Here is a 26354-nt window from a genome sequence, read left to right on the forward strand (position 1 = left end):
CAGGGTACTACTCCATATCCAGATACCTATCATATTGTCAAGGGCTAAAGAAATCTCATCTACGTTTGCCAATAACTGGTCTCCACAATTTCTATAGCATTTCCTCACATTTATAGAAGGCTCTTCCATGAGGCTCATACTGTTCCATTCGTGCCACCAAGTATTCTCACCCATCAAGCCATGTCTTGTACTTGAGGCAGACCCAGAACCCCAGTGCCAAATATTAGAACTGATTCATGGACCCTCCGCTATGAGATCTGGGAAATCACATTTATGTTCAATATAGGGGTGAGGTTAAAACCTGGCCCGAGGGCCATGTGATTTCTTCAGAGTTCCAGTCTTTGAAATAATATAATAAATTCCCGCTTAAAAATTAACATTTTACTAAAATTTTATTACTTTTAAAAGTAATAGTCTTTAACATATCTATAAAGGAAGTTTGTTTTTTTTAATGATTACTTATTTTTTGAGAGAGAGAGAGAGAGACGGAGCACAAGCAGGGAGAAACAGAGAGAGAGGGACATGCAGAATCTGAAGCAGGCTCCAGGCTCTAAGCTGTCAGCACAGAGCCTGACGCGGGACTCGAACTCAAGGAATGGGAGATCGTGATCTGAGCCAAAGCCAGACACTTAACTGACTGAGCTACCCAGGTGCCCCTGTAAAGAAACTTTTTAACTAAATAATTATCCATTCAATTTCATTCTGGTGTGTAGGTGTAGGGGTTGGGTATTAACATGTAGTGTTATAAGAACTTTCAAAAATGGGGTAGTTACTGGAGTAAACAGTATGTCTGAACTCTAATTTACAGCTTTCCCACCCAAAACCAATCAATAGCAAAGCCTGAAAAAGATAAAAGTACTTCATCTGGGCTGCTGTCATGAGAATATGCATCCCTGTGGGACTTAGGGGATTCTGAGAAACTGCAAGTCTGGCAAGAAGCCCTTCAACTTCAACTCATGGCAAAATGAAAAAAAAAAAAAAAACCAACTGTATCTTAAAGACCAAGTAAGAATAGGTAGATATTTAACCAAATATTTATATTTCAGTGTTTATATCTCTTAAATGTCCACTACAAGATAGAAAATGCTATTATCAGGAAACTCTAGCCACCTAGCATTACTGTCACCCTAACAACACTTGATTTTTTTTCTTTTTTAATTTGGCAGAGGTTCCATAAATCTTAAATGTCAGATGTTTTCTTCCCCTGTAACTTCTAGCACAACAGCCTGGGCCCCCTGTCACCCCAGCCATTTTGTCACTTACCGCTGCTGTTGTGTAGTTGCCTGTAGCCAAGGAGCCAGCAGAGCTCATTTCTGCAATGAGCAGGCACCCCCGGTGCAAAGGCAGGCCTACTTCTCTCAGGCCTCTCACGACCCCCGAACCAGGCACCACGTGAGCATTGACCAGATCTGCCCAAGAAGCTATTTTAAAGATACCACCTAAGAAGGTTAAAAAAAAGAAAAAAGAAAAAAAGTAAGTTTTCAAATAAAAACCACTAACTTATTGCCCAACCAACTACAGTAAGAAATAATCTCAAAGTAACATGCTAATGTCATAGTGAAGCACTTCAAAAATTTTAGTGCTCATCAGTGGACCTATGGTTCCATCTATGAAAAACTATTCACCTGGTAGCTGGCTAAAAGATCATAATGAGAAAAATGTCTTACAATTTCTGCACTTAGTTTATCAATAACACTGATTAAGACTGGTTTTTCTTGCAGGCTGACTTCTGACCACCAATAAAACCTATGTAATTAGAAATGGGACTCCAGGGGCACCTGGGCAGCTCAGACAGTTAAGCGTCCAATGCGTGATTTTGGCTCAGGTCATGATCTCATGGTTCGTGAGATAGACCCCTGCGTTGAGCTCAGTGCTGGCAGAGCAGACCTTGCCTAGGATTGTATGCCCCTCCCCCACTCGCTTTCTCTCTCTCTCTCTCTCTCTCTCTCTCTCTCTCTCTCACTCACACTCACACACACACACACACACACACACTAAATAAACTTAAAAAGAAAAAAGAAATGGGACTCCAGTGAAGATGGGCATTTGAGGCCAAAGATACCAACATTCTGAAATTCCCCTGAAGATGACAAATTTTCATTCTGCAGGAATCTCTCAGCAACTTTACTATCTCTCAAAAGTTCTACTTGTTCCTTAGGTCTCTTAATTTCAGCAGGCAATTGTATTCATTTTAAAAACTGACAGCAATACCCCTAATTGATTTCTGAAAAAACAGTATGTAAACGTGTAGTTTGTATAACTCTTACATTAGTCAAAACTAAGCAATGTGATGATAGAATATCTTTTTTTTTTTAAGTTTATCTATTTCACACATGTACGAGGCAGAGAGCGAGAGAGCGCGAGCGAGCATGTGCACACAAGCGCACAAGTGGGGAGGGGTTAAGAGGGAGAGTAAGAATCCCAAGCAGGCTCCACACTGTCAGCAGAGAGCCCGATGTGTGGCTCAACCACAAATACTGAGCTCATGACCTGAGGTGAAATCAACAGTCAGACTTAACCCACTGAGCCACCCAGGCACCCTTTTAAATTTTTTCAATGTTTATTATTTTTGAGAGAGACACACTGAGTGTGAGTGGGGAAGGGGCAGAGAGAGAGGGAGACACAGAATCCAAAGCAGGCTCCAGGCTCTGAGCTGTCAGCACACAGCCCGATGCAGGGCTCAAACCCATGAACCGGGAGATCATAACCTGAGCTGAGGTCGGACACTTGGACGCTAAACCGACTGGGCCACCCAGGCGTCCCAGTAGAACACCTTAAAGCACAGGAAGAAAGTCATACATAAATCTATCCTGAAGAAACAGCTTAAGCACATACATGTTATTACTTTAAGGAAAACTGTTATCTCTAAAGATGCTGATAAGCATTAACCTTTTAATAGACATTTTATGCTATTATTTAAGCAAAAAAAAGCTGTCATATACAATGACAGAAACTTGCATAAAATAATGGGTAGAAATAGTTTTTCTTTCTCAACCAATATACCTGGCTTTGAGTTCCTATTTAACAACCAAAAAAGCACACCAACAGATCTTTTTTTGGCCAGAGGCAAATGTTAAAACTTTACACTTCTATTTCATTGTTTCCTATACCTGCAATTTTCATTTTTCAAATATTTAGAACTAGGTGTGTTCTGCCAGGGCCAACATCTATCATTTTTGTCTGCCTAGGACCTGCAGCCCCTTCTTCTGGCATCAGCACACCCATCTTCTATGGGGAAACTACCTTTGACCACACTTTGGTTCAAAAAATTTATAGTTAACAACCTCACATCACCAGAAGTGGGGCAAATATTACCAAGCTAATAAAGGTATTCTATAACCCAGGCCTGAGTGATTACTTTGGGGTAGGAATGAGGAGTGTTGTCTACCTGAGAAAGAAGTCAAGAGAGAAGAAAGCAGAGCTAAAAAATGGCAAGAAGGCAAGTCCAAAGACTTGCACTTGAGCTCCTAGATCTAACCACGCTTAACAGACTGTTCTATGGCCGGACTCTGTGATGTGAGCCAGTGCATTTCCTTTAGTTCTTCAGACAGTTGGAGCTAAATTTGTATTTTTGTAGATTCCTAAATAATACTTACCTTCATACTGTTTTTTTACTGTATTTCCTATATCTGCAAACTTCCGGTCTTCAAATATTAAGAACTCGTGGCGTTTTGCCAGAGTTGTTAACTCCTTCATCACATCCAGAGTAAAATCATTCAAAATATCTACATGAGTCTTGAGCATGCAGATGCTGGGTCCTAAAGCATCAGCTAGCTGCAACAGCTCTCTAGACTCTGAAATATCTGCAGACAGACACAGATTAGTCTCTTTCTTTTGCATAAGCTTGAGAAGCTTCGCTGCAACTGGGTGGACCCTGGGCAGCTCTGCACGTGCACCAAAGCTGAGTTCTCCGGGAGCGGGAGCTTTGTTTACAGAACAGAGAGAACCATTATGACTAGCTGCTACAAAAACATTCTCCTGAATAAATCTCTTCACTCTCTCGACCATCTCAGCATCAATTTTTTTCTGTCGCTCGAGAATCTCCAGCATTTTGGACAATGTACACACTGAGTGAAGATGGATCCCATGTGCCTGCAACTTGTCTTTGCCTCCTTGCTCTCTGTCCAGCAGCACTATGGCATCGGTGACCTTCAAACCCTCCTTCTGAAGAACCTCAACAGTTTCCAGAACACTAGATCCACTGGTAACGACATCTTCAATGATCAAACAGGTTTCTCCTGGATTAACAGCCCCTTCTACAAGACGCTTAGTACCTAGGAAAAAAAAAAACAATTATTTCAATTTAAAATTATATATTTCAGCCAACTCAAGACGTATCTTACATTATAAATTTGGCATGTATTTACGAAGAGGTGGATGATCTAAATCTTATTTTCTGATAATCTACTTCAGAGCTACTTTAACTTTATTCCTGACAAACCTTCAATGAGCCATGACACCATTTTGTTCAGTGTCCCTGTATCTGAAAATTGCCAAAGTTACATATATAGAATATTTTCAGTAAAACTAGCAAATTACTTTATAGTGTAAATAGAACACCACTTAACATGTTCATGATCAAAATTTCAAATATGGGGTTTCTTAATGCAAGATAACCTACCTAGACCAAGAAGTTATGAAACAATAACCCAGTACCATCAATGAAATCGTTCCTTTTTCTTCCATCAACAAACAAGTTCATTATTCAAGATCAACTAACTAGCCTTTTGGGAAATAAATTCAGGAAAAAAAATATTCAGCAACCATTTAGATCACTACAACTTTACGAATATACAATGCAATGTGAGTGAATGTACTTCCCCACTCCAACCCCTACTATAGACTACTTTCAGATAATCTACAAAATGTTAAGTATCTAAGGCTATAGACTTTATAGACTCATTTTATAGTTTCCACTACCAAATTTGTCTTACTTTGAAACCTAAGAATTGGTGAGCAATTTGCCCAATGTTTGAGCTTTATCAAAGGTACCGTCCTTGCCCTTCCCCATTCCTTTCCTCCCCTTGAAAGAGCAAGTTGAACTGAATCAGCTTAGACTAGTACATAAGCCTATGATACTTATATACATATTTAACAATTGCTGATTTTATCCTAAGAAATATTTTTAAAAACATAATAAAGACAAACAACAGTTTCCTAATGGGCAGGACTCGTACAGACAGGCTTTTTTAAATGGAGAATTTCAAACAATACTAGAAAAAAAGTATAACAAACACCCATAAATACTTCGCCACTTAACTCATGGTCAATCTTGTTTCAGCTACATCCCCACCCCCCCTTCCCTCCCTCCACAATTTTTAGAAGCAAACTCCAGATATCATATGATTTTCATCATAAAAAATTTTAAAACGCAGCTTGTAAAAGGTAAGGACTCTATTAAAGACACTATCACACCAACATAAAACAAAAAGACCTATTAATTCCTTAATGTCATCAAATAAGAAAAAATATGAAGTCAGTTCCAATATTTTTAGATTGATTTATTTTCTTTGGTAATCTCTATACCCAACATGGGGCTCAAACTCAAGACCACAAGATCAGGAGTCTCATGCTCTCCCAAATGAGCCAGCCAGGCATCCCTAGATTGTTTTGTTTTTAAAGCAAGCTCATATGTATAAAACACACACCTGATAACCTCCTGCCAAGGACTCATGAAAAAAATATCTTCATTTAGAGAATTTTATGTGGCATTTCTCTTTATGCAGTTTAAATTATAAACAAACATATTAGGAAAGTACAATCTCTTAGAACATTCTGCTGGTAAGGGAAGGACTGGTTAAAAATGCTGGGTTTCATACATGTGGGGCAAAACAAGCATTTTTTTTTTTTTAAATTGTTAAGTCAATACAAAACATTTCACCCCTAGAATCTAAAGGAAAGGAAGGTGATTTACAGTAATAGCTAACCAATTCTCAAGGACCTTCATATGGAGAATATTCAAGGTGACTTTGGTAAAACATCAGTGCCCAGAAGATGAAAAAATTCTATTATCAGGTTACATATCAACTTAAAGTTTATACTACTTTTATTTTACCATAATCCTTTGATTCTTTCCTTCTAATAAGCATTGGAATTTGGTTGGTTGAACAGATAACTGTAGCCAATGGTAAAGCTGTATAAGGTACTCCACACACAGTGTCAAAATTGATTCCCGCATTTTGGGCAGTTTGGAATAAAATTTCTGCAACCTGTAAGAAAATGAACACAAACTATATATTATTGTTATCTTGAATAGTATATAAATCATGTTAACAGAACATTAAAGACAGTAATAACCCCATAGGGGATATCCTCAAACTTGATCAGAAAAATATGTATGCCTTTTTGTTAAATGGTACCCTTTCTATAAATCCCAGTTTACAAATATGAAAACACAAGAATGAACCCACTTGTCTAGACGACTCAGGGTCTACTCTGAGGGCAATATGGTATGTGTTAGGGAAGGCTATGATGTTGACCCCAAAGACCAAGAAGGGTTCCCAGTCCTCCCAGTTTCCCTTAGTAATCCATTATGAGTTGATTATCTAAACCTTTCTATAACCTGCTAGCTACATTTTCTGCCTGAAAGAAGTCTTCAGTGAAAAGTTTCATAGAAGAAATTAAGAGAACAATACTGTTTAATTTGCATCAAAAAGAATCAAATACCCAGGAATAAATTTAACCAAGATCAAAGACCTGTAAACTGAAAACTGTAAGACAGTGGTGCAAGAAAGTGAAGACAGAAATAAATGCAATAGTATTCCTTACTTATGAATTGTCAATGTCCATACTACCCAAAGCAGATATAATGCAATCCCTATTAAAATTCCAATGGCATTTTTTATAGAAATAGAACGATACTAAAATGTGAATGGAAGCCCCAAAGCACCAAACAATCAAAGCAATCTTAAGAAAGATGAAGCTGAAAACATCATACTCCCTGACTTCAGACTATACTACAAAGCTGCTAGGGTAATAAAGAATGTGGTACTGGCATAAAAACAGACACATAGATCAATGGAACAGAACAGAGCCCAGAAATAAATGTGGTCAATTAATTTATGGCAAAGGAGCCAAGAATATACAATGGGAAAAGGACAATCTCTTCAAAAAATGGTGTCGGGAAAGCTGGACAGCCACACGCAAAAGAATGAAACTGGACCACTATCTTACACCATACACAAAAATAACACAAAATGGATTAGACTTGAATGTAAGACCTGAAACCATAAAAACTCCTAGAAAAAAATGGGCAGTAAGTTCCCTGACATAGGTCTTGGCAATGATTTTTTGGATTTGACACCAAAAGCAAAGGCAACAAAAGCAAAAGTAAACAAGTGGGACTACATCTAACTAAAAAGCTTCTGCACAGCAAAGGAAACCACCAACAAAATGAAGAACCTACTAGATGGGAGAAAGTATTTGCAGATCATTTATCTGCTATGGGGCTAATATCCAAAATATATAAAGAAATCACATACCTCAATAGCAAAAAACAATCAATCCAATTAAAACACGGGCAGAGGACTCAAACACACTTCTCTCTAGAGAACACAAATGGCCAACTCATACATGAAAAGATGCTCAACATTACTAAGCCACAAGGAAACGCAAATCCAAACCACAGTGAGGTACACTTCACACCTGTTAGAATGGCTTGTCACCAAAAGGACAAGAATAAAAAGTGTCAGCAAGGATGTGAAGAAAAGGGAACCCTTATGTCCTGGTGGTGGGAACGTAAACTGGTACAAACACTATGGAAAACAGTATGGACATTCCTCAAAAAATTAAAAACAAACTACCATATGATCTAGCAATTTCACTTTGGAGTATTAAAAAAAAAAAACACCAAAACGCTAATTTGAAAAGATATATGCATCCTTATATTTACAGCAGCATTATTTACAATAGCCAAGATATGGAAGCAGCCCAAGTGTCCATCAATAGATGAATGGATAAAGATTTGGTATACACATGGAATATTACTCAGACATAAAAAAAGAATAAAATCTTGCCATTCATGATAATACAGATGGACCTAGAAGGTATGATGCTAAATGAAGTCAAAGACAAATACCATAGGATTTCACTTATATGTGGAATGTAAAAAATAAAAGAACAAAAAAGCAGAAACAGACCCACAAAAACAGAGAAGGAACTGGTTGTTGCCAGAGGGGAGGAGGGCGGAGAGATGAGCAAAGTGGGTGAAGGGCGGGGTGGGAAATACAGGTTTCCAGTTATGGACTGAAATAAATTATGGGAATTAAAGGTACAGGTAGGGAACAGTGACAGATGGTAGCTACACTTGTGGTGAGCACAGCAGAAAGTAGAGTTGTTCAATCACTGTGGTGTACACCTGAAATTATAGTTGTGTGACAACTATATTTCAATTAAAAAAAAAAAGAAAAGAAAAAGACTCATAAATATAGATAACTGGTGGTTACCAGAGCAGAGTGGGGTGAGGGGGTAGGAGAAATAGCTGAAGGGAATTGAGGGTTTAAAATAAATGTCACTGGGAAGAAAAGTACAGCACAGAGAATATAATGAATAATATCATAAGAACTTTGTGCAGTGACAGATGGTAACTACACTTACTGTGGTGTACATTTCACAATGCATATAACTGTCAAATCACTATGCTGTATACCCGAAACTAATATGTCAACCATACTTCAACTAAAAATTTTTAAAAAAGGAAAAAAACCTAAGGATTCCACCAAAAAAACTATTAGAATAAGTGAATTCAGTAAAGTTGAAGGATACAAAAGCAATATATAGATAGCTGTGGTGTTTCTATACACAAGAGAAATCAAGAAAACAATCCCACTTACAATCGCATCAAAAAGAATTAAATACCTAGGAATAAATTTAACCAAGAAGGTGAAAGGTGTACACTGAACCGTAAGACTGATGAAAAGAAATTGAAGATGACACAAATAAATGAAAAGATATATTATGTTCATGGATTAGCAATATTAATTCTTACTAAAAGGTCCATACTCCTCAAAGGGAACTGTAGATTCAGTGAAATCGCTACCAAAATCCCAACAGCATTTTTCACAGAACTAGAATAAATAATCCTAAAATATGTATGGAACCACAAAAGACTCCCACATAGCCAGAGAAATCTTGAGAAAGGAGAACAAAGCTAGAGACATCACAATCCCAGACTTCAAACTATCCTACAAAGCTAAAGTAACCAAAACAGTAAGGTACTGGCCCAAAAGTGGATACACAGATCAGTGGAACTGAGAGCCTGGAAATAAACCCACTCATATATGATCAATTAATCTACAACAAAGGAGGAATAAATTAATCTACAACAAAGGAGGAAAGAAGAGACAGTCTTTTCAATATATGCTGTTGGGAAAACTGGACAGCTACAGGCAAAAGAACTAAACTAGACTGCTTTCTCACACCATACATAAACTCAAAATGAATTAAAGACCTAAATGTAAGACCTGAAACCATAAAACTCCTAAAACAAAACAGTGGCAATAAGCTCTTGGACAAGAGTTTTAGCAATGTCTTTTTTTTTTTTTAAGATTTTAAGCAATTTGTACACCCAACATGGGGCTCAAACTCAAGATCAAGAGTCACATGCTCTATGGAATGAGCAAGCCAGGACCCCCCTCCTTTTTTTCTTTTTAAAGATTTAATTTTTATGCAATATTTTTTTGATCGGTCTCTTCAGGCAAAGGCAACAAAAACAAAAATAAACAATTGGGAATACATTAAATAAAAAGCTTTTTGCACAGCAAAGAAAACCAACAAAGCAAAAAGGAAACCTACTGATCAGAGAGGATAACTGCAAGTGATATATCCAATAAAGGGTTAATATCCAAACTGTATAAAGAACTCCTATAACACAACACCAACAAAACAAACAATCCAATTAGAAAATGGGCAGGGGACCCAAATACACCTTTCTTCAAGGAAGACATACAGATGGCTGATAGGCCAAGTGAAAAGATCCTCAACATCATTAATCAAGGAAATACAAATCAAAACCACAATGAGAAGATCACCTCACACCTGTCAGAATGCCTCTATCAAAGAGACAAAAAACAGCAGCTGGAGACAATGGGGAGAAAAAGGGAACCCTCGTGCAATGTCGTGCAATGCTGTGCAATGCAATGTTGGTAGGAATGTAAACTGCGGCAACCACTCGGAAAACAGTATGGAAGTTCATCAAAAAATTATAAACAGAAATGCTATACAATCCAGTAATTCCACTTCTGGGTATTTACCTGAAGAAAATGAAAACACTAATTTGAAAAGAAAATGCACCCCAACATTGTTTACAATAGATAAGATATAGAAGCAACCTAAGTGTCCACTGATAGATGGATAGAGATGTTGTATATATGCACAACAGAGTATTACTCAGCCCTAAAAAAAAGAATGAAATCTTGCCATCTGTGATAACATGGATGGACCTAGAGTGTGTTATGCAAAGTGAAGCTAGACAGAGAAAGACAAAACCCATATGATTTCACTTATATATGGAATCTAAAAAGCAAAACAAAACAGACTCATAAATATAGAATGTGAACTGTTGGTTGCAGAGAAGGGGATAGGGCTATGGGAAAAACAGGTGAAGGGAATTAAGTGATACAAACTTCCAGTTAGAACATAAATAAGTCATGGGGGTGTAAAGTGCAGCATAGAGAATATAATAAATGATATTTCATTAATTTTGTAAGGCAACAGTTGGTAACTACACTTACCATGGTAAGCTATTCATAATGTATTTAAATGTGGAATCAGTATGTTGTTTACCTGATACTAATCTAATATTTCAACTTCAATTAGGAATAAAATTATGTGTGGTGAAAGACACTAATTAGGCTTACTGTGATCATTTAACAATACATGCAAATATCCACCTGAAACTAATATACTGAACTAATATAACACCTGAACTGTAACACCTGAAACTAATATAATGTATGTCAATTACACTTCAAAATCAATTAAGCTCTTTAACACTGGCCTTACTAATGTATTTTAATGTTTGTTTATTTTGGGAGAGAGTGAGCAGGAAAGGGGCAGACACAGGAAGGCAGAGGGAGATGGAGGGAGAGGGAGAGGCAGAGGGAGAGGCAGAGGGAGAAGCAGGGAGGGAGAGGGAGGAAGAGGGGGGAGAGGGAGAGAGGGAGAGAGGGACGGAGAGAGACGGAGAGAGACAGAGAGAGAGAGACAGAGAGAGAGAGAGAGACAGAGAGAGAGAGAGAGACAGAGAGAGAGAGACAGAGAGAGAGAGACAGAGAGAGAGAGAGAGAGAGAGAGAGAGAATCCCAAGCAGGCTCCGCACTGTAAGCGCAGAGCCCAAGATAATGACCTGAGCAGATATCAAGAATCAGATACTTAAGCAACGGAGCCACCCAGGTGCCCCTAGTAATCGGACCAGCCTCCTCAGGCCAAGGCCGAGAAAAGCTAAAATAAGCAAATGGGACTACATCAAGCTAAAAAGCTTTTGTGCAGTGAAGGAAATTATCAACAAAATGAAAAGGCAATCTACTTAGTGTGAGAAGATATTTGCAAATCATATATCCAATATGGGGTTAATGTCCAAAATATATAAAGAACTTACACAATATAAAAACATTTTTTAAAGAGGCACAAACTTGAAAAGACATTTTTCCAAAAACATACAGATGGCCAACAGGTACATGAAAAGAGGGAAAGGCAAATGAAAACTACAATGAAGTATCACCTCATACATGTCAGGTTGGCTGTTATCAAAAACACAAGAAATAACAAGTGTCCTTAAGGATATGGTACAGGCGGTATGGAAAACTGTATGGGGATTCTTAAAAAATTAAAAATAGAAGTATCATATGATCCAGCAATTCCGCTTTTAGGTAATTATGTGAAGAAAACAAAAACTTCAATTCGAAGAGATACATGCACCCCTATGTTCACCGCAGCATTACTTACAATAGCCAAGATGTGGAAGCAGCCTTCGTGTCCATCAGTAGATAAATGGATAAAGATGTGGTGTATGTGTATACACACACATATATATACAATACACACATATACACAATGGAATATCGTTCAACCATAAAAAAAGAATGAAATCTTGCCATTTACAACAACATGGATGGACCTAGACGGTATTTACTATGCTAAGTTAAACAAGACAGAGAGAGCAATACCATATGATTTCATCTACATGTGGAATCTAAAAAACAAAATGAATAAACAAAACAAACAATTATTGACACAGATAACAAACTAAGTAACTATCAGTTATTAGTTGGGAGGGGTTGGGGGGAGCGGGTGAAATACATGAAGGGGATTAAATGATAAAAACTTCCAGTTATAAATAAGTCACAGAGATGTAATGAACAGCATAGAGTTTATAGTCAATAATACTGAAAAAAAAAAAAAAAAAAAAAAAAAAAACCAGGAAGCTTACATACCAAAATGTTAAAAAAAGAAAAAGTTTCATAAGTACAGTGCCTATTGTGTGAAGTACTATAATATCCTTTGCCACATAAATCATCGCATTTTAATGCTAGAATGCACACTCTCATCCACCTTATTTTTTAAAAAAAGGAAAGCAAACAATCACTCACGAATTGCTTAGTGAACTAGATCAGGTCTTCAAAATTTTTTGCACCTATACTTCTAAAGATTTGAAAATTCCGTGAATATTTTTAAGTTGCAAAAGATATAATTTCTAGAGTACTAAAAAATTACATTTTCCTAGAACTGTTATGTCACTCTTTTAAAAGTGAACACAATAGGATGCAAATGCTGTAGTGATTTGATACTGAACATCTTTTTAAAAAATATGAAAATGCTGCAGTAAGAAAGGTGGAAAATTTTACATTTTTGGAACTCCTTTTCATTCCACTATGCACAGAATTTTATTCTAATGTAATTAAGTTTATACTTGGAAAACTTTTAGTGATCACTCTATCATATTTCTCCATGACAAAAATGTATAGAAATTCAAATTTAAAACTGTAAATTAAAACAATTCCTATGACCATAAATCTCTTAAGTGTTGAAAACTGTTATGTATTATTACAATTACTACAAACATGAAATTAATTAAAACATAAAAATTTGCAAATTTTGATAGAAGCAGAAGAATGAATTATTTTGGAAATACTTCTCTTAGTGAGAGGAATGGTACCCCCTCATCTGTTTATGTATTTACTTATGCTAAGTATTACAACCAGGAAGTCAGAGTTCAGTGTAAATTCAATCGGGTTTTTGGGGGGTATAAATATTGAGACATACTGTTCGCATAAATAAGTAGATACGAAAGGAGTTCCATTACAGCCAGGTTTCTCAACGTTTTCAATTCCTGAGTTAACTACCAAAAATCACACACGCACACTAAGATCTAGTATCTAAAAGCAATTTTTAGTCATCAACTAATTGACTTGATAAAACCTAAGCCAAATTTTCATTAGAAGATTCCCTAGTCATTTACCTTCTCAGGACTGAGACAGATGTACCACAGTATGATTCTGGATGGTGAGAATAGACCAACCCACTTGAACTAGTGCTTCAATCCTTTGTATAATAAATAACCTCACAAAATAGGGTTCCCAAAGGATGAGAATAAACCCTTAGGCAGTGGAGGAAATATGTGTGTCTTCTTGACTGAACTGCCGTGAGGACGGAAATGTTCTACATCTGCACTGTCCAATGGGACACTAGCCACATGTGACTATTTCAACTTTAAAATTCGTAATGTTCAGTATTCAGATGAGGCTGGTAGCAACTCTAACGGACAGGACATTCAAACCCTTCTACTCAGTGTGGTCAGTAGCTTTGGCCGACAGCTTGTTTGAAAGACATAACCTTAGGCCCTGCCTTAGAGCTACTGAATCAGATTACACAGTTTAACAAAATTCCCAGGTGATTCAAATATACTCAGAGATTGAGAAGCACTGTGCTAGAAACCTCTAATTTGTACAGTTTTTCCTTATACTGACCAAAAAAGTGCTTCCACGAAACGCCATCCTTTGGCCTTCATTCTCCCTCCTGGCCACAAAGTGCAAAATCAAATCCTCCTTTCTAAGCAACAGTCCTTCCAAATATTTAAGCCCTTCCAAAAATTCTTCCCCCACCCATCTTTTCCTCTATCCCCACATCTAGTTTTCTCAGGGCTACATATGGACAGTGCCCCAAATTGGGCTTCCTGACTCTCTTGCAAAGCACGTGTCAAAGCAAGCGTGTCAAGGAGCAGGCTGCATTCTACATCCTGATAAAATAAAGGAAACAATTTTTCCTGTTTGTAGGCCCTGCTTCTGGGCTCCCAGGGAAGCAAATCCTCACCACATGGGCTCTATTTCTGCCCAAAGCACACCTTGTACATCTGCTTCATGAGGGGGGGGGGGGTAAAAAAGCTTACAAACCTCCCTGGTTCCTAGGTTCCTATAAGATTAAAGTCATGCAACCTTCTACACACTAAAAACCTAAGATAAAATCTGTAACTTTCTGAAATGCCTTTGGCGATGGTAATTCCTAACTCTTTATGTAAAAAAGAAAAAACCACCAAATGTTCCTGCCCTGGAGCTCTCTCTTTGTGAAGACTGTGTATACAGAGCGGCTAACTTGGGTCCGAATAAAACTCTTTTCCTTTAAAAAATAAGAAAGGTTTGCTCATTTTGCATCAACATTCCGCAAAAGCCTAACAGTGCCTGGCCTCTGGGCTTCTCAAATCGACTCCCCAGGCCGACAGTAAGTAGGGTCGGCTGCCTGTTCGGCTTTCTTGCTCTCATCCACAGTCCAACTCCTTCACCCTCTCCACCTCCAGGTCCCCATTCCGACCACCCAGCCCCGTTCTTCCCCTTTCCCCGGCTGGCACCTGACTGAGAAGACGTGGTCGAGACACGATGCCGCGCAGATCGATGTAAACGGGGGAAGAGAGCCCGCTCTTCAGTACGAAGTTCCCAAATTTAAAAGCCTGCACGTCGTACAAACCCGTTACCAACGACTCCAAATCCGCTTCTTGGGCTGCCATGGCCACGCGCTCCCGCTCCCGTTCTAAACTCCAAAGCGCGCCAGGCCTGCGGCGCCCCGATACCGTCACCCGAGAAAGCCCCGCCTCTTCCTCCCTGACTTCCGGCGGTCAGGGCGCACCTCTGCCAATCTAAAAGTAGCGCGGGCTGTCTGGTGGTGGAAGCGAGGTGGATGCAGTCGTTTGTGCTTCTGCTGGCTGACTCTGGATCGGGTCGCTGGAGTTCAAAGTTCCGAATACCTAGATTGACTCCCGAGTCATTAAGCCAAGGCTCTCTGGAGAGTTTGTGTAAATCCTGCCCACTTTGTAGCGCAATGGCCCCTTAATTAATCTACTTCCTGGCTGAGCCTGTCGTTAATCGCCAATGTTAGCCATGATTCCCGCCTCCCTCCCTCCGCGTACCCATCCCTGCCTCGACCCTGGTTTCTCCAAATAGACTGAAAGCTCTCGAAGACAGGGATATGTCTTAATTCTTGTTAACTTCATGGCATCTGGCACATGACAATGTCATAGCAATTCGTACATGGGACCATAAAGCGCTTAGGTAATTGTTTATTACCTCTTCTGTCGGAACTGTGTCCTGGAGGAGGACTTGTGTTAATTCCTGTTGGAATAGCTCAGCTGCTTGGCGCGTTGTAAGTGTACAGCAGATGTGGAAGGGAGGGAGGAGAAGAGGAGGATAAATTGCTCCGTATCAAGGTTATCCAGGAGGATAATCTTGCCAATCTGAAAATGCAAGCGTATTTGGTCCTTACAAATAAATCTCTTAATGTGGGGGAATTCCCATTATGTGTAGAAGGCACACATTTAAGGGAAATAACCCTTAAAACCATAGGGCTCATGATGGTTACTCATTAAAGTGATTCTGATTTCATTTCTATATTTCGATATTTCTAATGTCTGTATGTTCTCTGAAGAGATTGTGCTGACCAGCCAGTATGAAGAACCCATGCTTTTGAGAGTTGTTTCTCATTTCAAATAAATACAGTAAAATTTTGATGAAAAAGAAGCCAAATGTTTATAACAGTTTTATTCTTATTGGCAAAGTAAGCTAATCAAAACACTTGATCTGTAATACTCTAGCTAGCCTCACTTACGCTTGGGTGGCTCACCCAGACCTGTTCATGTCTGTATAGGCTAATCCAGATCCTGAGAGCAGACCATGATTCAGCAGCACAAATTTCTGAGATCCAGCTCAGAAGGCCTGACAATTTTCTAAGAAAGTTGGCATTTGGAACACAAGGCTGAAGTTAACAACACACACCTGAGATTTACTTGACTTTTTTTCTTTTTTCCTTTTTTTTTTTTTTTTTGGATAGGGAAATGCCTTAGGATACTTCTCCAGGCTGCAAAATTGTTGCTTTCTTTCCAAAATGCTGGGCAAAAAGTGTTGTAATAATAATGTGATATTTTCATCTTGTCAAAGGCTTTCATATATTTGGGAAAGAGAAAAAAAATTACTCTTTCCTTTGAACAATGGTTTTAATTAGAAAGAAAAGAAAAAGACCACCAGAAATAATATCTTTAGTATAGTGTATTTATAGGAATGCATAACTTGTGAGATGTACATTTTGAAGTTTCATCCATGACTTATAACATTTACTGTAGTAATAACAAGACAGAAGGTCATCACTTTACAACATTACACATGAGTGATTTTGACTTACAAATAAAATATTTACAACCTACCTTTACAAAACGACATTGTGTGCATACAAAATGAACTGCAGAAAAATTTAAAAATAATAAGACAACCAAAAACCCAGAAGATACACTTAAGGCAGACCAGCAAGACACTGAAATAATTAAGGCTGTGGAAGTCTTCTGCACCTTGAAAATATAGAGCTATTTATCAATACTGTGGAGTGGTTTTAAATCAATTGTTACAAGCCTGATGGAAGTATGTACTTATATGTATATGTGTAATGGTCCCTATGGGGAAACCTATCCACTTATGGATAAGGCCCTTGATCTCAAGGGCCAGAGAAGCCACTCCAAACTCTCAAAAGACTTGGTGGGGATGGGTCACTCAAAACCAAGAGGTGCCAATGCAGTTTGCAAACCAACTATTAATAATTCAAATATAAAGATACTCCTGACCCCAGGTAAACAGATAACCTAAATGATGGCCCCATTATGTTTCAGGCTTTGTTCACTTGGCTCTGTGGACTTTAAAGGACAGCAAGTAGTTCCCAAATGAGTAGACCCTAACTCCACCCATCAGCCCTAATGGTTTTGAATGGCTCTAAGTGGTTTTCCAGTAGAAAAACTGACCGACCTGGGCTGTCTTCAACTGGATAGATTTCTGCATATGAGCAATAACATATACATACATATTATACACTATATACATGTACAGATGTACATATATCCATATATTCCAACAGTTTGCACTTTGATCACTACTGTTTTCTGACTAGGATCTCATTCTGACGGGTATGTTTAGTGTTTTTCACAGTCTTCACATTGGTCCTAACTACTGGTTTTACTCACCTTCCCCATAGAGCAGGCTGGAGTTTGGCAGAAACAGAAGTAAAAGCACCAGGGTCAAAAAAATCAGACACAGAGATGACAGATATGGCTTAAGTTAGTAAGAGGAGATATATGTTTTGTTAACTTCATAACCACAGTCTCTGAGAGCATGGTAACAGTCCCCATAATACTCCACGATGTGGATTCATCTCTTGATAGAAGTCAGGCATTGATGGAACTCTTAATGCTAGCTATCCCTGGGCTAGCAAATTAGCTTGTTAAATTTTATTTGCACTGTTTTCCCACTACCCACCTTTTTCTCAGCTATCCTCACCCTCTGAAATAACAGGCATCTGAATAAACAATTAATCTCAATCATTTGAATAAAACTAAATCTGACCACATTTTAGAATCTCCCAACAAACAGGCTGACAAAACACAATAGCCTATATTTCAGGCTTTCACGAGTATTAATTTCAAGCTTCCCAAAAATGACCCTTAAAGATGAAAATTTGTCTTAAGAGTAATTGATTTCTCCTCTCCTCTAACTTCTACACATATGAAAAATGCAGAAATGCCTTTCATAGAAGATACAGCCTATGATATTTCTGTGTTCTATTTCTATATAGATTTCTCACATGAATAATATTTCCTATCAAAATGTCTAGGGCTATGGACAAATTTCAGCTCTTTCCAATCCTCTAGAATTAATGAAACAACTGAGAGCCTTATAGTTTTTAGAAAATAAATATTAACACAGTAGCTTCCCTTTTCTTAGTGGAGTATGTATGAACTTTATCTTTTCTAAACCTGCCCCAGGTTTAATTGTTAATTTCCAAATGACCCCTAGACTTTAAATAGTTAAGAACAATCATAATGCGAATAAATCCACTGGAACCCCACAGACAGTGTTAGCCTAACCCAGACTCCACAGACATGCTACACGGGAGAAAAAGGAATAAAGCCCACATTCCTCAAAACCAAACAGGGGAGTGGTGAGTTTGCACTTTTGCCCTACTGCAGAGACCCCTTATGTTTGCAATATTTCCTCCTCTATCAAATTTGTGGGACCAAGTTTTAGTTAATACACAGAAATGACCACCACCTAGTTTATAAGGTATTTGCTCCCTCATGTTCTCACAAATCTAAATTTCCATGCTCTTTCACATAGGCAAGCAAACAGGAATGACTAACTCCTGGGCACTAAATCATGGAGACTATAAGAAAGGAAATATGCTACTCCAGAAACTCTTAAGTATCTTAAAAAAGAGAGAGAGAGAAAGAGAGAGAGGGAGAGAGAAATCCAAGGTTTCCCCTCTAAAATCCAACAGTTCTATTCATTTCTACACCTGTACATGTAATTTGCTTCTTACGGTGGATGCCAGTGAGATTCTGAAGAAATGAGTTGTGATATCAGACAATATTTTATTCTTACTTCTGCCCTCCCACTGAGGAAAGTGGCTGTTTGGGTTCTTCTCTGTCAATGTTTCCCAAGCATATAGCTTGAGAAGAGAGAGCAGCAGTTGCTTTGGAGGGCACCCTAATCTGTGTCTGCCATCAGAAATACTGGAGAAAACAGTTTATTCACATAAGACCATCAGGTCTCCTAACCTTTTTCTGTAGACATGCTTTTTAAATGATTGAAATTACAGGCTAAGACCAAGTAACATTTAGACAAAGAGCACCTGGTACTTCCAATTAAAATCAAATTACAGAATTTAATCTTACGAGTTTGCAAATGGTATCCTAAAACATGAGTATTGAAAACCTGGAATGTTCAAAGTTACTATCAATAAAATTCTTAGCACTGGCAGTGTGTAGCACTTTAAAAAAATCAAAGTGTTTTTTTTTAGGCATCCCAACTATGCTATTTTCCCAACATTCCTATGAGATTAAAGTCCCTCCTCTCCACCCCCCCCCCATCCCATTTCAACAATGGGGACATTTGGGACAGAAAAAAACAAAGACTTTCTGTAAGAAAGGACGAATCAGGAATAGCTGAGGTTGAAACTCAAGCATTCCTGGCCTCACCCTATATTCAGATGTTTTCATTTAAAAGATATTTTAACATAAAGAAAAAAAATGCTGCAGTATCAGTCAGTCTAAATACAATGAACTTCTTTATCTCCCCACCTCCCCTCTGAAAGGCACTACTATTTATAAAGGCTTTGTGAACAACAAAGCAGTGAAGCCAGCTTTTCCTCTGCTTCCTCTACTCACCCACGAGTGTTTATGGCTGTGAGAGTCCTGAAGGACACCTCCACATTACAATTTTTCTCTTAAAAATTTTCCCACATTCAGCTGTAAGTGGATATAAATCTATTTAATCTGAAACAAATGTAGAAGATGCAGTAAATCATGGTATCTTTAAAAAATTATTACGGGTTGTCCCTGATCTTTTCTTCTTTCTGCATCCCACCCTTACAAAACAAACCTCAAAACTCTATGCAATGAAAAACAACAAGCAAGAAACTTAGGACTTTCACCAACATTAATTTTTCCCATTTCAACTAGAAGCTCACTTTCACTAATTCCCAGTTAAGTTTTGATTTTAAGAACTGCGGTTGAAGTGGACCATTTTCTCTTCTTCCCCTCTCTACCAGAAAGTCATATCTGCTAAAACAGGTACAAGAAAGTGGTTACTAATCCTTTGTCCCTCACCATGGTTGCCCACAGCGCAACCTCAAGTACGTTTCCCAGCCCCACCTTCTGGGCTTCCTTGTTAAAGCCTTCCTTGTTATTTCCAACGCCCTGTGGAGAAATCTTGAACCAGGACTGCTCTCTTACTTGGGATAGCAGGGGAGTGAGCAGGGGCTTTGCAGACAGGGAACCTCTCTGTTATTCTTCCGTTATCAAACTATATAAAATACACACCCTTTCTCTTGGGGCCTCTATTAAATGAATTCTACTCTAATGATTGTACTTTGGCTCCAGTTAACAGAATCATCCTACTTTTCATTTCTATGTCCTGCTTGTCCTGTCTCCTCACTTCCCCAGCATGTGTACTTGCAGGGAGGGGAAATTTCACGCAACCCCACACCTGGGCTGTCCCAACTCTGATGTAAAAGCTGATATAAAACCTTTGGCTATAACGTTCTGTCAGCTGCCTTCCCACAACATGATTTCATGAATGCTCTCCTGTGCCCTCTGTGCACCACTGTCCAAGGCCCAAATCTTCTCCAGCAGAAACTCAACCCATCTCTTACATGGTCATACAAACTCAAAAGGACTCGGCAGAGAGTTCTTTAGTTGCTGTGCACAGTGGATGAAACAGACCTTGCCAAGCCACATTTTATGGGTATTTGTAATCCTCAGCACCTGCCCTCCATCCTGTGACTAGCCCTAGGGACCAGGCTTTCTTCTTTTAGGCTAGATCTCACAATGAAGACATGTTTACTAAAAGGTTTTTTAGTAAATATGTTTTAAATTTTAAAATATTATATCAGATAGTATTTGTATATACATGTAGGTTTAAATGAAGACTAGAGAGGGTTGGTCAAGGGCAGGGTCTGAGGGAGGGCACCTCGGTGACCCAGGGCCATTCGAAACTAGGAACCAAATAACAGTCGGAATCAGTTTCCACGTATTTGGTTAATCCTAAAAATACGAAATGCTATCTAGTCTTATTGCTTGTACTTTCTACTAATTGATTAATCTATAATCTTGGATGGGATGAGGTGGAGGGTGGATGACGAAGTTGGCTCTGAGACCAATGGAAAAGACAGATGAGTATTTTTAATTCTCTATTTCCGCTGTGGGAATAAGTGTTTTAATATATTAAAGTTCAGGCTTCATTTCCACCATTCTTTTTCATTTAGACAGATTTGTAATTCTATTTATCCTTCTTAAACTCTCTGCTTGCACTTTTGTGCAGCTCGATTTTAATTTTCTCAATCCTATCATAGGAGAGAAGCAATGCCATTAAACCTGATTGGAGGATAAACACTTGAGTTATATTTTTAAAATATTATTTGCATAATAGCAACTTTTAAAACACATCCTAGAAAACAAAGGGTGGGTCGTGTACCAACACAAAAAACCCAAAATTGTTCCTCAAAAACAAAGAAAGAAAAACAACCATGAAATGCCCAGGTTGAAGTTTTTTCCCCCCCCCACTAGCAGGGGAAAGGGCAGTTCAGAATCACTGTGTGTGGAGAATACATGCCAGAAAGCAGCATTGGCCTCAAAGTGCAATGAGTCCTTTTGGTCCAGGGAAATATCAGCGGCTGAGTGGTGACAGCTATTGCAATCACAGTTGAAACTCAATGCTCTGTTAGAGTGATATATCAGATTTTATTCCATGGCTTCAACAAAAAGGACTCGGGACCAGGCCTTTAAAAGGCCTATATGGCTGCCTCCTTTTGGTAAGCACCCCTTAGCTTCCAGAAGGGGTTAGAAATAAAGCAAGCCAACTTTCTGAGGACTGCCTTCTACAGCTGTAGAAGAAGTCAGAAAGTGTCGTTACGTTGTTCTTAGGAACTGTAGGAAAGGTTTCTACTTGCCCTTTTGTATGAACCTGTTATATTCATTACCTAGTTCAAACCGAGTGTAGACATAAAAATAACCCCAGAACTCTTACTGTATTTGGACTTCTTTTCTGGCAGGCTTTCCTGCCAGATGAACTCTGAGCTGCCAGTGAATTTGGGGGTAGCATTTCATATACAGAACCTATGTTAATCAAATACTTGTGACTGAGAGAAAAATCTTCTCATTCACGGACTGCAAAAGGGTAACATTGCTTTCTCTTAATGCACGGGTTCTGGTAAAAGATTTCTATACAAGATTTATAAAATGCTCTAAAAAACTTGTCATCTAATTGTGCTTAGTCAAAACAACGTAATGCTTCGGTAAATAAATTACTGTCTTAACTGGAGCACTCAAAGTTACTTATGATTGATTTCATATATACCTCTATATTATAAAACTCTGAAACCTGAATGGGATATATTTTACTGTATGTGTATATGTATCCTATTAAGAAACTATATCTAAGTAATCTAAACCAGAATAGTTGGCATACATGATGTCTCTGTTAAATAGAACTTTTTGCTTAAAATTTCAGCAGAGTTAGAAACCTTTTATACTCACTACAGTGAGCTTTGGGTTTGCCCGGTTAACCACTCATTTTGGAACACTCTATTAAAATTGTCTAACAGCTAATATTCTTGTCCTCCTTGGCCCTCTCTTTAATGCTTTGGGTGACTCTTTGCATCTTTACCTCTTCCAAATGACCTTCTGAAATGTCCCTGGATTTAGGGTAATTTTACGGCTGCCCAGACCCTGAATAACCACTGACGAGGTTTAAGAGGTACATCGCTTGATCCAGAGAACTGCATGGAGTGAACTAACAATTATTTACAGACATTCAGTCTTGCTTTGGTTCACACTGCACTTCCATGTGAAACCCCAAGGGCCAGGAGATGGCTATGTCCCTTGGTTTACTCGGTTGACGATGTAGCTCTTGACATTGGGGATAGGCCGCACGTCGTTCTGATGCTTGCGGCGTTCTATGAAGCACGCCAGGCGGGAGGTGTCCAGGGGGATCTTGGAGTAGCTGCCATTGTGGGGCTGCAGCCAGGGATGCTGCAGGCAGGTGGCTGCCGTGGGCCTCCTCCGAAAGTCTTCCTGTAGGATCACATTGATGAAGTCTCTGGCGGCATTGCTCACACCACAGAAGTATTCGTGCGGGAAGCTGAAGTCCACCCTGCACACATTGATACATGTCTCCTCTTTACTCTCATCCAAGAAGGGGGACACCCCACTGAGCATGACATATGTCAGCACCCCGATGCTCCAGATATCTGTGCCCAGGGAGACGGGGATGCCTTGGATCACTTCTGGGGCAGCAAACTCGGGGTTCCCCAGCAGGTGGTGGATGTGGAAGTGGCCTGAGATCTGGACGGCATCCTCCAGGTCGATGAGCTTCACTCGAGGTACTGGAATGCGAAGGTCGATGAGCAGGTTTTCCGGCTGAGGAGACCCAGGCGTGAGGGAGAAGAGAAGGCAAGTTCAGCTCTCTGACTTGTCTTGACTACCAGTACGACTCTGGTGGTTCAAACACGGTTCTGCTATTCTTTGAAAAAGCCTATAGAGCATGAGAAATTGCCCATGCAAAGTGCACAGGGGGCTCCAAACTAGACTAAATTCGGAGTTTGGGTGGCAGTTCAGAGAAGCTGTTTGACATTGAAAATCATGTCTTCTCAACCACCCCTTACTTCTGCACTGATTCAGAAAAAAAGAATGAATTATTCATTTTGGAAAACAGAGCCTTCTTTGGGAGCACCGTCAAAAAACTGACATTTACTGGCTTCCTTCTAAAATGTTAGACGAAGTGGTAAAAGCTTCCCTACCTTCTCTCACCCCAGATGTCACTGTGACTCTGGTGAGTTCTCTTAATTCATGAGAAACACACTCAAATTGTGTGACAACCCAGTTTCTGTTTAATATTCCTAAGGATCCTAATCTAAGGAAATGAAATGAATTAGAATGTACATCTCTCAAGGGTAATGATGAACAGGCCATCTCCCTGCAAGGGTAGCTATTTCTTATTACCTTGATGTCCAAATGGGCCACCCTGCAGTTGTGAAGATACTGCAGAGCTTCTATGATGTCTCGGATATAGAAAGCTACTTTCTCTTCCATCAGCTCATCGTGATGCATAAGGTAGTCTAAGAGCCGGCCATCATCCATCCTGGAAGCAGGGAGGAAGGAAAAGGCAGAGGAGATACGTTTGGAAAGAAATGGAAAAGTAACACAATACAAATCCGCAAGAGCTCTAAAATCTCTCCTATCCCCCTTAGAAATGAAGATCTATTTGCCACACGTGCATATTTTAGTTAGAGCCCAAAGTTACTCTAAGGCTCAGAACTAAAATTAATTAATTAAAAAAATTATAGATGTGATGTGCCCCACGGAAGAAATCTGTATAACCTTAAGACACATTTTATGTTGCTAAAAGTCGCTCACGAGGAAAAAGGTCTGACACTCTTAAGAGATTAGATTGCAAAAGAAAGTCTTGAGAAAGAAAGAGAGAGTTGCTTTCCCTCAATATTCCAATTAACTGGAACCTGGTGGCTGCAGGCTGCCCCAAATATATTTTGCAAATTTCTTTTATTTGTCCATGTTTAATTGGGGAAAATGGAAAGTGAACAAAGTTTGTCCTTGGCATTCTTGACCCCTTTTTGGATCCTTTGCCTTTGGAGCAAGTTTCCAATCTTAAAAACTGTTGACTAAGGACATGGTGGGGGGCGCCAGTCTGATCCAGATTTGAATCCTGATTCTGCCACCTACAGGCTGGGGGCTTGGGACCAGACATTTAAACTCCATGTTTGAGTTTCTTTATCTTTCAAGTGGGAATGACAACAACAGCAATAACACCTACTTCATTATGAGCGTTGTGCGAGAATCAAGTGAGGCAATGTGGCATTTAAACATAATTGGTAGAAATAGTAAATGCTCAATAAATAGTAAGTATCTTCAGGTACCCTGTGCCCTCTTTAGCAAGGAGTGACCAGATGTCAGACTGACATTCTAATGTGCACTGGGCTATCAAAGGCACAGCCCCAGGAAATACTCAGGCAGAGGAGCTTGAACAAGAGGCAGAAACAACCTTTGAGCACAGCTGAGCCTCACCCCCAGCCATGCTTCCATTCTCCTCTCTAGCTTATTCCTTCCCACTGGTCTCTCCTGCTCTCCTGGATGGGGGTAAAGCCTAGGGCCTTGTCAGGGGTGGGGTGGGAGTGATTAGCGTGGAGTGGAGTGGAGTGGAGTGGAGTGGAGTAGGACTGGGTTTGTTAGATGCACCCCACCCCTGGACTTCTTGCAGCACTGCTCTGAGACCTGAAAGCCTCAGCATTAAGTTCACTCTCAGAACTTTTGGGTCATGCAGACACCCAGGCTCCACCCTAGACTAGGGGTTCAGAACCCCAGTTGCCCAGCAGAGAAAAGCTCTACCAGAGATTTGGATAGTCACCAAGGGGGGACCTCTGGTCAGAGCGTTACCAAGCTTTAGCACAGGGTTTAGCTCAGACACTGCCTCTCCACTCATCTCCTAAACCTCAAGTCCAACAAACACCCTTCCATGGTCTCACAACAACCCTCCCCAAAATGTGCGTTTCTTTCTCAACACTTGCCACATGAAACTGAAATCATTTACTCAGTGACTGGTCTTCCTCATCAGACTTTGAGCTCCTCAAGGGCAAGAACCACACCTTTCCATCTTTGTTCCTTCCACCCTGGCCCAAGTCCACACGGCAGTTGGCACACGGGGGTACTCATAAATATTTGCTAAACTAGCTCAATCCACTATTCATCTCATTTAATCCCTGTAACAAGTCTGAGAAGTGGAAATAAATCTTCACAGATTTCAGACTTATTTCAGACTTCAGATTATTTCAGACTTCACAGATGAAGATGTGAGGACCAGAAATCTAAAGATCTTGCCCCAAATCACAGAGAGGGGATTAGAGCCCAGGCTCTTTACTCCAAGAATGGCTTCCTTCCATTGCACTGTGGCAGCTTGATAAACAGCACCTTCCCTTGGAATGACAGTGAATCTGAAGAGGCCAAGTTTCTGAGTCAGTCGTACTACTTTGATATGCGAGTGATAATATCTTTTATTGGAACTTGGGCATAACACATTGTCACCTGCAAATGAAAATAGTTCACTGCCAACAGAATACACCTTTTGAGTTAGGAAGCTGTCCCAACAAAACGTTAGGTTCCAGAAGGCTGTTTGTAAGTATCATTTGTTAAGTCCAAAGTGACAATTGACCAGCGACTACACAGCTATATAAAGTATCAAACAAGAACTACAAGTATTAATAGAGTTGGTTTTGTCTTTCTTCTCTTGTTTCTTGGCAACCAATTAAAAAGTGTAGCCAAAGAAGTT

The 26354-nt window shown here is 39.3% G+C and overlaps 2 protein-coding genes across 4 annotated transcripts in view; both read right to left on the reverse strand.

Moving 5' to 3' along the window:
• UMPS (uridine monophosphate synthetase) overlaps positions 1 to 15078 on the reverse strand; it is a 31840-nt gene extending 16762 nt beyond the window's left edge. For both annotated transcript variants that reach the window (XR_007155514.1, XM_047874340.1), the window contains exons 1-4: positions 14840 to 15078; positions 6056 to 6209; positions 3597 to 4274; positions 1264 to 1439 (exon numbers count right to left, since the gene is read on the reverse strand). Coding sequence is in view for 1 of the 2 variants with exons in the window: in XM_047874340.1 (XP_047730296.1) it covers positions 1264 to 1439; positions 3597 to 4274; positions 6056 to 6209; positions 14840 to 14995 (1164 nt within the window). In the remaining variant the exon portion in view is untranslated. The remainder of the gene's footprint in view (positions 1 to 1263; positions 1440 to 3596; positions 4275 to 6055; positions 6210 to 14839) is intronic.
• Positions 15079 to 16508: 1430 nt separating this feature from the next.
• LOC125174692 (kalirin-like) overlaps positions 16509 to 26354 on the reverse strand; it is a 122004-nt gene continuing 112158 nt past the window's right edge. For both annotated transcript variants that reach the window (XM_047874339.1, XM_047874338.1), the window contains exons 26-27: positions 24017 to 24155; positions 16509 to 23434 (exon numbers count right to left, since the gene is read on the reverse strand). In XM_047874339.1, coding sequence (XP_047730295.1) covers positions 22889 to 23434; positions 24017 to 24155 — 685 coding nt within the window. In that variant the 3' untranslated portion in view covers positions 16509 to 22888. The remainder of the gene's footprint in view (positions 23435 to 24016; positions 24156 to 26354) is intronic.

The sequence above is a fragment of the Prionailurus viverrinus genome, chromosome C2 (assembly GCF_022837055.1).
Source record: "Prionailurus viverrinus isolate Anna chromosome C2, UM_Priviv_1.0, whole genome shotgun sequence".
NCBI lineage: Eukaryota > Metazoa > Chordata > Mammalia > Carnivora > Felidae > Prionailurus > Prionailurus viverrinus.